Genomic DNA, 14,090 nt, shown 5'->3' with positions numbered 1-14,090 from the left:
CCTTGTGGTAGATTTTACAGTCATTTTTGACTCTGCAGAGTTCCACGTGATCAATTGGTTGCACATCCCACTGTGGCTTTCTTACCCTTTAGATCTGCTTTTTCCTTGGGTGGCTGCATCCTTTGCGCCACACCCCTCTCTGAGTGTGATTTCACCATTTAGTTTGACAGACAGCGGCAAAGAAATTCTATCAAATGAAAATATCCTCTTATAGTTTCTTCAACTTTCTTTGTTAAGGAGAAAGTATGTGCAATTTTGAAGTTAGTCTTCTTGAACTTGATCACTTAGCTTCTCCCTAAAAGATGGTATTTGTGTGGTAAGACTTGGCTCTTTCCAACATCTTAACTTGTTGAAACACAGCGTAGACACCCCAGAGTGACACTGATAATTCTGCTGAGTGAATTACCCCTTCATTGTCTAAGTCTGAACAGAAGGTCACTTGGTCTATAACCTCTTCTTTTGTCCTTAAATTCGGATAGAGTTTCACACCATGATCTGTGGAAAAATAATCCCGAAAGGTCTTATCTTCTTTATCTTAACATATCAATCAAAAGAAGGGAAAAAATGCCCTCATATTTAAAAATGTTAAACTTAAGAGCTTTGGGTCAATTTTAAAAAAACTGATTTTGCTTCTCACTGTTGCTTGTTCAGATTTCAATAGTTTTCATAATTTAGAAATAACTTTAAGTTATTCCTGTCTTTTTCTTTTGCTCTTCATGAGAGCTATGAAATAAGGTTTCTGTATGTTCACAGATTAGGGAAACAAATGGATTGAATAGATTTTACTTTCTAGCTGAACGTATTTGTTCTGGTTGCAGAAAGTGATGGTCTTATAATTTACATATTTTCTCTACACTGAAACCTGCAACTTTTATTTTGTTTTCTAACCAATGGACCCAAAGAACCTGTTGTACAAGTTTGAAACTGGCTTTAAACATGCCTTTAGAGACTGTTCATTAAGTGAATTTAGACATCAGGGCAGTGATTCACAGTTTGTAAACCTCACACCCTGCCAATTTCTTTCTTTCTGCAGGTATGTCTGACTTGCTGTTCCAGGGATGTGATAGTTAAAGTTGACCAGATCTGTCACAAAAATAATATCAAGTTCTTTACAGGAGATGTTTTTGGCTACCATGGATACACATTTGCCAATCTTGGAGAACATGAGTTTGTAGAGTAAGTGTTGGGAGAGGAGGGGAGAACATACCATTTTCAAAATTTACTTTTGTTTATTGGTAGGAAATGAACCATCTGAGGAAAGTGTTTTACTGTAATACTTTGAACACTCTGAAACCAATTCAGTAACAATTTACTGAATACATAGAGCTGTGATTCTGAATTGTAGAAGATATGGTCCTTGCCCTCCTGTAGGTTGTTCTAATCTAAAGGATAGACCCAGCCTAAAGAAAGCAAACTTTAAAAGCAATAAAAAATCAAAGTACACGACATGGATATTTGATTAGTCTGGACCTCAGGTGTCTGTTTAGGGAAGGCTTTTTTGGATTGTAAACATTTTTTCCCCTAGCTTGGTCTTGACAGTTTTCAGGTTGAAAGAATAAAACAAATACAGCATAGATGTGGGTAACTCCAGAGCCACATTCAGCCAGAGGCTACCTGGAAAAGTTCCAAGGTCCAAAGATTGCTCTGGAGGAACAAATGGACCTTAGCCTTTCATTTTGAACCCTGAGGCTCTCAGTTCTTGCATGATAGAACCTGCAATGTTTTGAACCTGTAGCTTCTAGATGAGAAATGGCAGATGATTCAGTATTATTAAACTGTATCGCTTGATGTTTTGGCTGCAATCACTGACACCCTCAACTTGCTAATGAGAGGTAAAGAGAGGCCCTTGTGGTGGGAGGAGCTTTCTACTAAGCAAGAGTTGGAAACCTGCTCTTTTATTCAGCCTCTCAGGCAGGTCAGTTTCTGGGCTGCAAGCTTCTTGCTTTTAAAATCAAGGTGGTAGAAGGATGAAGAGCTTCATGATCTCACGCCACTGTAGCATTCTGTGATTTAAGAAAATGCAGTTCTCTGGGCATATATGAAGAGGTCATAGCCGAAAAAAGTAGGCTGCAGTCTTTTCATGTGAACTCCCTGTGGCAGAGAAGAATTAAGTTTGGCTGTTTATGTCATGATTCGGGTAGAATGTTTACAAAGCAATTGCTTTCATTTATTGAGAACTTACTATGTGTTAGTTTGTGTGCTAAGCAATTGATGTTATTTCTTTTACTTCTTACAATAATTGTATCAGTGATTGTTATTCACATGGCGTGTGTAGCTGACTTACTAGGTAGAAAGTGACAGAGCTGGGATTTGAACACAGATCTGTCTGACTCCAAAGCTATACTCTTATCACCATCTTACTCTGTGGCTGGTGAGACTCATTTTATTCTAATGGTGTGACTCATAGGGTAGAACTGGATTCACTCCTCATGTCACCCGCTAGGGAGAAAATCAAAGTTGCCAAAGTTAGCCAAGGAGTAGAAGATGGACCTGATACCAAGAGAGCAAAACTTGATCCATCTGAGACCACTGTGGTCAAAAAGGTAAGTGTTCTAACCAACCCAGTCGCTTCTGGACTGTGTGCCTAAAAATATGTGTGTGGGGGCAGAGGTCAGAGACCCTGGGACCTTGTTGGAGATGGGCAATTACAGTTGCAAATGAGAGATACAGGAATTGGAGAGAAGGAGGGGCAGTGTCTGGGCTGACTGGGCCAGTGCTTGCCCCTCCTAGAGGGGTCTGCTGCCACTTAGTGCCAGACAGCGCGCCACCATGATGGAATGTTGGCCCAGTGATGCCAGATGTGATTTTTCAAGAGAAGTCAGAAATGCAGATTTTTATATGATCTCTTCCAAATTTCTTAATTCTGGCAGCTGACTCATATTGGTTTGAATGTTCTGGCCAGTGTTGTGTGTATCAAACAGAATGTGTCTGCAGGCCTTATTTGGTCTCTGGGCCTCCTGTTTTGAACTCTGATGTATCCAAAAGACTATTTTTCAGTAAGGTCCTTACATTTATAGAGAAGATTTTTTCAGGTTGATAGATAAGTCAGTATGGTCCTAAGTGGACAGGAACCAGTTTAAACTTGAATTGCTTTTAGCCTGGCTTCTTTAAACTACCCACCCTCCCATAACCTTTATGAAGCAAAGGCTTCACTTTTGACAAATATTATCAGATATATTTTTTAATGTTGTAGGTCTAAACTCTTTGGATCAGGTGCAATAATTAAGTTCATTTTATAGAAAGAGGAGCAGGGAGGGCATCAGAAGATGATAGTTTCTCTAGCTAGTGTTGGAATTTGAGAAGGGAGTAATGGAAAGGGGTAAACAGAAGATGAAGTGGCCAGAATTGGTTTTGTGGAACTGAGAGGAAAGATGGGACCAAACCCATATTTACTTTTTGCCTTGTAGATTAAAGTGTTGAGAAAGAAAAACAGCTGGTCAGAGCGTTGAGTTAAAATTGCTTTAAAGGGGGATTCAAAAGAGTGCAGAAACCACAAAAGAGGCTGCAGAAAACCACAAAAGTGGAATTCTCAAGAGTTTCCAGCAAGGCAGCGTTGGAGATTTTCTTTCTCTTGCCTTTTGTGTTTGTCTTGGAGTAGTCTGATGCTGTGAGAGTGATAGGGAAAGAATTATTAAACCCTAATTTTAGTGTCTATTCATAGGAACGTAATTATCCAGAGTGAACATGGGTGTTGTGGCCAAAACTTGGGTCCTTTTCTTCTTTCCTTCCTTTCTTTACTTTTGAGGCCCACTCAAGCTTTATCTGAATAGCTCCATGAGTTTTGGTGGGGGGAGATAAATTGTTAACAAACGGAGAGTACAAAAGGTGCTTTGTGGGTGCTGTCAATTTATAAATCACACCCTCTTCTGAGTGTGACACTTGGCCTTGGTGTGAAGGGTTTTATGGCTTCAGGGCATTCACTGATTGAGGCAGGTCTTTCACATTCAAATGGAGAGAGGGCCTAGCTTTGTTAGCCTTTCACAGCTGGAAGTTTCCCTGGAGTCAATTCTGATGGTGCATCCTGGGGTGGATCTGGAAGGCTCTTTTGGGAGCTCCTTGTTTAGCTATGAGGAGAATGTGGGCAGCCCAGCCAGGCCCTCCGTGAAGGCCTTTGCGTACCATTCCTGGGGCTGGGCAGTTGCAGAGTTCTTTGTGCAGCCTCTTCGTACATGGCATCGAATTTGAAGGTATCAAAATATTCCCCAGCTGACATTGTTAGTCAGCTGTTTCACTTGGACAATCCAAGCTTGGATTCCAACCCCTTGCCTTTAAGGTTATGAGGCATTCAGTGCATTCCTGATGACAGTCTCTGGGATTCCAAACCTTGTCTTTGTGCGGTGCCATTAAGAGAGCCAGGACGGAGACCAGACTGCACCGGGTTTTGGCCATGGCTTTTACCACCTTGTAATAATATGCCTCTTCCATTTTGGCAGAGGCTGACTCATGATTTCGAAGTTCCCATCCAACCTCAAAATTCCTTGATTCAGATTTTGCCCCTTTGCCTGAATTGTACTGAATAACTAGTTGGGTTATTCTCAGAGTGCAGGATGGGGGTGGGGAAGAGCTGCTTCCTGTTTCCTGTGAAAGGTTTCTGGTTAGGGTTCCCTTCCCCTCCCCCCTTTCCTTGGGTTCAACCAAATGTTGTAAGGCCTCTTTCACTTCAAGGTACAAATTGTGCTCCCAAATTAGAAACGTTAAAAAACAAAGAGGAAAAACAGAGCTTGTGGTTTTCACCCATCTAGGAAGATGCCGGGCCGAAAGCACACGTGCCACCGTGATAAATAAGATAGTGGGAAAATGCCTAGCCCAGAGATAGGTGCTCAGTATGCTTTTCTTTGGTACCCAGAGAGGTCGAGAAAATTTCAGATTTTCTCAGACTCAGGTCTTGTACACAAACCTGATATAGGCACTAATGTATAGTAGATAAAGGAGTAATCCTCTGTGATGAGGAAGAGTGTCCAGAAAAGTTTTCCGGAGGAAGAGTTGTTTGAGTTGGCACGTGAAGGAACAGTTTGCCAGCATCAAAACTTGGACCAGTAATCAGGGTGAAGGAAATAGGAAGGATGAAAAGCACAAATGTAGGGGCAAAGTAAATCTAGCTTCCTTCAAACAACAAGCTTTTTCTGTGTCCAGTAACTTGCAGAATGCCTACTGTGTGCCTGTTGGGTGAAGGGAAGTGTTTCCAGTCCTGTCATCTCAGTTTACAGCTGACACTGAAGCTTGGGGAAGTCAGATGACCTGCCTGACATCAAGCAGCTGTGTAAGGGGGAATAGCTGGGGAGAGTTGAGAGTCAGGCTCAGGCCCTAGGACTTCCAGGGGAATCCCCTTGGAATTTCTAGGCTAATTGGAAGTTTTGTGAGAATGCTGGAATAAAATGTGTGAAAATTAAGATCATTCTGGAAGACCTTTAGGATAAAAGGCCACCATCACTCTCCCATGTTACTCTCATGTCTCCTTATTGTAAGTTGTTTTGTCCGTTTTATTGTTAGTGCCTGCCAGGGATGATTAGATGACCTGACAATAGTCACTTTAAAAATTAAACAAAAAGTAGCATTTGTTCATGGCAGTGCTAAGAAATACAGATGTAATTTTACCTTTGCCTCTGAAATGGTAGGTGACAAATTTGGGGCATTAGCTGTTAATATTCTTTTCATGAATTAGTTGTAAAATTCCACAGTTGAGTGGTAATTCATTATTTCATTTCCCCCTTTCTGATCCTTTCAGCCTCCTTCCACTTCCATCTTTAAAGCAACATTCCTGCTGTCTGACCATCTTAATTCCCCTTCTCTTATATAACACCTTGATACTTGGCTTATAATACCTATTGCACTTGAGATTATTTGTCAGTGTCTCTCCCCTTAGACTTCAAGCTCCGTAAGGGCAGGGATGTCAGTTTTGTTCACTGCCATAGTCCTGATAGCAAGGGCATATTCAGGGAATATTTGCTCAGTATAGTTGTGGCTGTTTCAGCAGCAGAATATGACAACCCTGGAGGAGATTATTCTTATTTTAAAAAAGTATTACTGAATAAACACTCTTTTTGACTAACTAAATGGATTAACCTTGTAGTACATTAATTTCCATAGTTTGGGTTATATGAGCTGAACTGAGAGAACAGAATTCCAAAGAGGGAAGGGAACTTGGCCCACATTAGAAGCAAAACACTGGGTTGCCTGGATCAGAATCACAGGCCAAAGTAGTTCAAAACCTGGCCAGTTGTCAGAATCACTTGACTGAGGGAGGGTGGGCAGGTAGATGCAGAGTGCAGTTGCACAGAATGCAGGTTTATTTGGTGAATGCCAATAACAGGTTTTCCAGGTTGGACAATTGTTGAGGGGGAGGTAACCAGGCTCTAGGGATGAGGGAAGGGGGTCCAGTCTCTATATTTTTTAAATTGTGATATTTGATACACAAAAGAAGACATGCAGCATCAATGCAAGTTAGGAGCATAACCGTAAAACAAACACTATCCAACTTAAGAACCAAAACGTTTCTGATTCTGCTTTACTTATCTGTGTGCTCCTTCTCAATCTTCTCCTCTGTTCTTTTCCCACTTGTCCCCACCAGGGCTGCAGATGCATTTGTGTGGATTTAAAAAAGTGCCTGGAGGGGGCAGATAGAGCCCTGTTTGGCTTCTTCCTGTTTTATCACCTGTTTGTGAATCCAAATGAGGGGCTCTAACTTACTATGCAATATTTTAGGCATAAATTAAGAATAATGTAGCAAACCCATGTGGTTTAAAACAACAGAAATTTATTTTCACAGTTCAGGAGGCCAGAAGTCCAAAATTAAGGTGTCAGTAGGTCCACGCTGCCTCCCCAGGCTCTGTGGGAGAATCCTTCCTTCAATCTCCTGGCTTCTGATGGCTCCGGCATCCCTCCGCTTAAGGCAGCATCACTCCAATCTGCCCATCTTTTCATGTGGCCTTCCACATCTGGGTCTCCTCTTCTTATGAGGACACTATCGTTGGATTTAGAGCCCACCCTAAATGCAGGATGATTTTATCATGAGATCCTTGACTGATTACGTCTGCAAAGGACTTGATTTCTAAATAAAATCACACTTTGAGGTTCTGGGTGGACATGAAATTGGGGTGGAGGGGCACTACTCAACCCACACTTATAGGTACGTGTGTGAGAGCAAAATTAATTTGTCTTAGGACATGTATATCTTCTGCTTTACCAGGCATTGCTAAATTACTCTAAAATGGTTTTATCAGTTTATATTCCCAAACCAGCATTATGTAACAACATTTGGTAACATCACGCTTTTTTGCTACTCTTATGAGTGTGAAAATGGTATCCAATTGTGGTTTTAATTTGTTAGAATGCTTTTTAAACTGTAGACTCTCAGATCCCACCCCAAGAGATTTTTATTCAGTAGGTCTGGGGATTGGACTTCAAGATCTGTAGTTTTGGAAGTTGTTTCAATTGGTTTACATCCAGATTTGGTAAGTACTGCTATATCACTTGTTATTGATGGGTAGCCTGATTATAGAAGTAAAATATGTTCATAATCCCATGTTTGGTAAATACAGAACAGGTTTAGAAAATATGACTCCTACCACCCAATAACAACTGTAACATTCCTTTCAGTGTTTTGTTGTTGTTTTTTTTTTTTTGTATGCATATGCATAACAAAATTGGAGTCCTAGTTAATTTATCTTAATACATATTATATATAAGTACCTATGTAGTTAATATATATATATATATATATATATATAAGGTTTTTTTTTTTTTTTTTTTTTTTCCACTCAGTATTTTATCATAAGCACTTCCCCAAGTCTTTACATCCACTTTGGAAATAAGGCTTTAAATGACTGCATAGTTTTTTTATGTTTTTGCCTTGCCCAATCTACATGGCCATTCTCCTGTCACATTGAGATTACTTGCTGTTTTCCACTATTCTGTATGGCTCAGTACAATCCCATAATTTGCTGGCCAATAGCCTATGTGGAGAATTCATTGTTTATATTTACTGATGGGCTTTTTGGCAAATGAAGAGTGGGTTGGATCCTGTCGGCTCACAGAAATTGATTAAAAATCTAGTCTAGTCACCGTTGTGCCTTTCCCTGTGGTCCCTGCCCCAGGACGCAGATGGCTGTTTAAGGAGAGAAGGTCAGTGAATGGTGTAAGATGACTTGTTATTAGTTCTGACTTAAATAGACTCTCAAGCTGAAATCCATAAGGCCCAGAGGGGTAGGGGAGGAATGGATAGTGGAGGGAGTGGGCCAGGCAGTCTAGCAGAAGGAACCTTGAGTGGAGGGTGTGGCGAAATGGGAGGAGCAGTGAGGGGTGCTGGTGGCCTGTCTGTGGTGTGTTCAGGCAGATATGGATGGCGAATGCTACTGCCTGGCCGGCACAGGCCAGGTGCCTCACCTGGAAGGCTTTTCATTCCTGGAAAGTATTGTCAGAAGTTTTCTATAAACCCGAATGCCAGTGCGGCGAATAGGGCAAGTTCTACCTGTTCCATCCATCCTCCTAGAGATTAAGTGATTTAGTTCAGCTTTTTTTTTTTTTTTTTTTTTAATTGTTACGAGCAACAATAACAAACTTTGGTAATTTGAGCAAAAGGGGGCATTAATTGGAGGGATAGAGTATATCAAGAAGCATTGAGTAACTATTGTGATCTGAGAAAGGTAAGGATCCCGGGCAGCTTGGGAGCCTCGGGAACAGTAGGAATTTATGGCCTTTCTCCTCAGAACCCTATTATTAAAGTGTCCATATGCCAACTTTCAAATTCTTTAATTCCCAGGAGAGAGAATCTGATTGGCCTGGCTCATGCCATGTGGCCTCTTCTGACTCGGTCACCTGTGGCTGGAGTGCTAGTACACATATTATAGATAAGGCCATTGGTGGCCCTCTCCCAAGATATCAGGAAACTTCCCCAAATTTGTCTGCCATAGACAGACCCAAGATGGGTAAATTATTATTTGCCTAAGGTCAGAAGTTATTGACTGGGAGTAGTTCTGCCCTTAAGTCTCTAACCTTGGCCCCAGTGCCCTAGAAGTTCCCACTCTGACTTTCTTCCATCCATTCCCCATAGGATGAGGATTCCATGGGGCCAAACTGATGTGCTCACCTGGAGCCTGTACCCTTATCCCCAGTTCTACACCACATCTGGGCGTCTGGAATCCCTCCTGCCCAGATAATGTCTGGCTCCTTCCCGAGCCTCTATGGGTGGCTACCTGTGTCCGCCTCCAGAGTGCAGGACTTACCACACTGTCTGCATGCCTATGGGGTGGCTGTTTTGGTAGGGAGAAGATAGGCTTGGACTTTTTGCTGGGTTGTCAACACTCAAGTTAAAGGATTGGAGCCAGCTTTCCCTGTGTACCTCCTTTGGCACAGAACTTTCTAAGGAGTGTGAGAATTCCAAATTTCATCCTGGCCTTCTATGTGATTATAAAGAAGGTATATTTGTCAAGGTAGATGAATACAGTTTACATTATTTAATAGCTTGTTAGCATGATCTGTAACTAAAAAGTGTAGACATGATTTGTGGGTCTTTGTTTATACTCTTGCCCCAGGCTCTGAAAGTGTTAGGAGCAGGCTTGCCTGGGACAGAGACTCTGAAACATGACTTTTTTCTCCCATTTGTCATTTAGTGGCCTTCATGTATTAGTGGGTTCTTAGCATTACTCTTAGCCAGGCAAACAGCATGGACTCTGAATTAAGATCTTGGTAGTTTTTGAAAGCTGGTAAGATTTTTGTTTTCTTTGTTGGCGTTCTCAGACCATACTGCTGATAGCTTGATCTGTATTTTAGGACTTGTTAGGAAGGATCTAGCTGACAGTACCAGGCACTAAATGTCACTAGGTTGACTACATGACTTACGTTTTGAGGTTAAACAGGCCCATGACCAAAAGGTTTGAGGGCCGTACAAGCATCTTACATACTAGCTTTTACGATGGATCCAGACCACAAAGGAGTGATTATGGGGAGGCAGAAAGCCACCTAAAAACCATAACTGTTTAATCTTCACTAGCAATTTGAACTTTCATCTATCAAATCCATTTTGGTCCTTAGTGAGCTTTATAAACTGCCTGCTAGCTGATAGGTCTTGGCTCACTTAACTTCTTAAATTATACAGTTTACTTCTTTTCTCTCTCTTTTTTAAATATTGTGTGTGTGTGTGTGTGTGTCTAGAAAGAGGAGAGAGGAAGAGACACATACACTTATGTAAGTTTGAAATTATTTATACACCATCTTAAACTTTACAAAAGTACCACGTGTAGTACTAATTATTTTTTTTCTGAACCATTTGAGGCAGACCCCATCACTCCCAAATATTTCATTCTGTATTTTTTCAAACAAGTTATTCTCCTACATACCCATAAGGCAACCATCAAAATCAGGAATTTCACACCAGTACATCTCTACCATTTAATCCTCAGACCCTATTCAAGTTTTACCAGTTGTTCCAATAATGTCTTTAATTATGGCAAAAGGATCCAGTTAAGGAGCATGCATGCATATAGACTTTCATGCCACTTTTGAAAATTACAAGTCTGATGTTTTGTAAAAGTTCCCTTAGTTTGGGTTTGTCTTTTATTTCCTTGTGGTTAGATTCCAGTTATGCATCTTTGGCAGGAATATCACAGAATGGATGCTTCTCGTTGCATCCTATAGTGTGGTGCTTGATTTCAGTACACCCCATTACTGGGGATGTTAACTTTGATCACTTGAGCAAGATGATGTCTGCCTAACTTTTCTCCTTTGAAAAGTTACTTTTTTCCTCTGTGTAATTAATATGTATTTTATGGGGAGGTACTTTGAAAAATGTAAGTACCGTGTTCCTTATCAAACTTTTAATTAATTTATTAGATTTGTGTCTATAAGCTAATGGATTCATTTTCTCTAAAACATTACAATCTGTTACTACAGTTACTTACTTTTATCCTTATATAGTCCCAGATTGACCAATGGGATCCCCTTCAGGCTGGCTCCTGTTTCCTCTTGGCATGCCCCCATCATTCTTTGAGCATTTCTTTACTTTCTGGCACAGTAAGACATCCCAGGCTCCTCTTGTATTCTTCTTGCCCCAATTTTGAAATCAGGAATTTCTTCAAAAGGTAATTTCACTTTCTTTAAGTGAGGAATGGTGGTTAGAGGCCAAGATCTCGGGACTAGGTGTGCTCATTGCAGCCAGGGTGCTATTGCTTTTCCACCCTCGCAGTGGCCATGACAAGTTAATATCTGTAGGTGCACACACACCCGGCCCTTTACACCTGCGCTTATTTCTTTTCTATATGTAAATATTGAAAATAATGAGTTCACACCAATTATCTACCACCACAGGGTTCATTCTGGCTTTCTCCTTTGCATATTTTGAATTCTCTTCTCTGATAGGAAGCAGACTTCTTACATTTTCAATGTATTTACTTGTTGCATCAAGCCTTGGGTGTAATTAGTCTCCTTTTGGCCCCATGGGGGTGCCCTACCTGCCTCACTCTGCTCTGACCCCTCTGGCCAGACCAGGCATCCCCTGGTACACTCTCTTTTCTCTGCCCCAGTTAATGGCTTTTGAATGGAATTGTTCAGGAAGGGTAAGAAAACCATTTTCTTGTTTGTATTTTTATTTTCTAACCTTTTGGGAGGTGTACATAGGATACCTACTTATTATAAAATTAGAAAACAAATATTGCTGTTTCAAAATCAAATATATAGCATCACCTTTTTAAAGATAATTTGATTCCATTTAAAAGGTTTCAGCCATGCTTCCTCCTACTATAGCCTGGAGCTTTTGTTCTGACCCCCCCTGGGTAATGTTTTCCTGGTCTTATTTATAATGATTGTCATCAGTCATCATCAATTAAGCCATTCCTTCCCTAATAGACATTTAGTTTTTTGTTTGCTGTTACAGAGAAGGTTTTATTGAATATCCTTAGACACACATTCTTGCTTACTTGGGCAAGCATTCCTGTAGCAAAGCTCTGGCCAGAGTTAAAGAGTCAGAATGGAACTAGGTCTTCAGGAGCTTTGCTGTCTTCCTTCAGCCCAGGGAGAATGTCTTCCTCATCTCTGTGTCCCCAGTGCCCAGAGGAGCACACGGCATGTGCTCAGTAAATGCTTATTGGATTTGATTGGGTTTCGATTTCTTTTAATGAAATTTATCTGAGATGGAGAAGAGCTCCTGCGTGTGATATGAAGCCAACATATTCTGTCCCTAAGCAATTTTGCCTTTTCCCCCTTTTATCAACAGAAAGTGGTCTTCTGTCCAGTTAAAGAAGCTCTGGAGGTTGACTGGAGCAGTGACAAAGCAAAAGCAGCTCTGAAGCGCACAACTTCGGATTACTTTCTCCTTCAAGGTGAGCTCAAAACAGAGCCTCCCCAGTGAGGGCTTTGTGCTTTTCTTCCTGCAGATGTGGTTGTAGACACCAAATGTTTTCTTGACGTTTGCCCTGAGTTGAGGTCGAATGTAACTGCAGATGCTCCTCATTTGCTGGTTCTCAGTGGCCACTTGAGAAAAGCAGAGGGAATGGTGATGAGGCCGCCATCTGAGTTCTGGATTCTTAACGACTTTTGCTTTTTTGTTGTTGAAATGAATTGCCCTCTAAAGTTGAGCCTGAGATAATAGTGTCATAAATCAAGCAACTTCTCTTCACCACTTTCCCTCTTCAGAATTCTTTATTGGTCTCAAAACCAGTCTTGTGCTCCTGAAAGGTGTTTTTTTCCTTTCCTGTTGATATTAATGAGCTATTTTTCAGTCCGTCCTTGCTGGTGCTCAGGGGCTGTTAGCTAAGGATTGGTTAGCTTCCTGGTTTTCTTCCTATGCCTGGCGCTTTTACTTTTTAAATATTGTTTTAAGAATTGCAAACATTTGTTGTTTAACATGAGCCATGTGGTAGATATAGTTAGTATCCCTGTTTTACAAACAAACCGAGACACAGAGGTTAAGGTTACTCATGCTCTCAAGGTTACAGTTTGTTAATGACTGAAAATATAATACATATTTATTGTAGGAAATGCAGAAAAGCATAGAGAAGAAAAAAATCACTCTTACATTTTGTTCTTCTGGGGATGGTACTTCCCATCGTTTTCTTCATGTCACAGCCCACATGGTACAGTATTTGCACAGCATGCCAGAGTCCCTCACCTCTTGCCACAGGCCCTGCGTGCTCACTCCAGGTGCTCAGAGCCTTCATACCTCTGCCTAATGAAATCCATTCCCAGGGAGGCTCTGAGATAGAGAGATGTAACTTTTATTTAGAAAATTTGCAAAGCATTATTTGGTTACATTTGGACAGTCTTTCAGCCCTCCTTTCCCCAGAGCTGAATTGAGAGCTACAACCCACATGTTGAACTCCTTCCTTCCCATGCAGAACTACCACTCCCACCTGTCAGGATGGATAGCAGCCATGAGTAGTAGTTAATAAAAACACTTTCCCCTCCTCCAAGCACTATATATAGTGTCACAAAAGGAAATATATAAAACTTCCTTAATAACTAATAAATAAGAGGATTGGACTAGGCTAAAATTTATTTTACATGATCTATGAATGAAGTTTTTCCCATACTAATTAGTGGTGTTAAGACATGGGAGGGGGTAGATAGTTGGGCGGGGTGAGTTATTTTTATTTTAAAGCTGTGAACTATTGTGTTATCCATTTGAATAGAAATAGTTAAGTGGGTTAAACAGGAATGAGCATTAGGCTTGTGCATATGGCAGGATTCAGTGAAAAATACCTCCTTTTAGTGACTGGGATGGGGAGGCAAGGAAGAGCCTGCTGGAGTCAGAATAGTGCCCCCTCCAGTGCAGGGTGGAGTGTGAGCGTGGCACCCAGGTCACTTGGGAGATGCTAATTGCTCAGAGCCTGTCACACAGAAAACCCCAAGTAAATAGTAGCTGTTAATTTGCAGAGATTCTGGGTGTAGCTCCAACTGTTGCTTGTAAAAGGACTACCTGGTATTTGGGTATCATAATTTAGTGATTCTCAACCAGAGCGATTGTTTTTAGGCTGCTTTAACAGTGTAATACCTGAACCACGCAAAGCATGAACAGTAAGAAAGTAATAAGACAAATAATAAGATGTAAGTCCAGATATAAGTCATTTTTCTGGTCATGAATCAGAAAATCTTTGGAGAAA

The 14,090-nt window shown here is 41.0% G+C and overlaps 1 protein-coding gene across 3 annotated transcripts in view; it reads left to right on the top strand.

Moving 5' to 3' along the window:
- The window catches only part of SAE1 (SUMO1 activating enzyme subunit 1), a 71,576-nt gene that overhangs the window by 21,341 nt on the left and 36,145 nt on the right, over positions 1-14,090 (top strand). For 2 of the 3 annotated variants that reach the window (XM_037819483.1, XM_037819486.1), the window contains 3 exons: positions 1,034-1,176; positions 2,408-2,543; positions 12,206-12,311. In XM_037819483.1, coding sequence (XP_037675411.1) covers positions 1,034-1,176; positions 2,408-2,543; positions 12,206-12,311 — 385 coding nt within the window. The remainder of the gene's footprint in view (positions 1-1,033; positions 1,177-2,407; positions 2,544-12,205; positions 12,312-14,090) is intronic. The other variant, XM_037819484.1, reaches the window with a different exon arrangement.

Source organism: Choloepus didactylus, chromosome 27 (genome assembly GCF_015220235.1).
Source record: "Choloepus didactylus isolate mChoDid1 chromosome 27, mChoDid1.pri, whole genome shotgun sequence".
Taxonomy (NCBI): Eukaryota; Metazoa; Chordata; class Mammalia; order Pilosa; family Megalonychidae; genus Choloepus; species Choloepus didactylus.
This window is presented reverse-complemented; position numbering and strand designations above follow the sequence as displayed.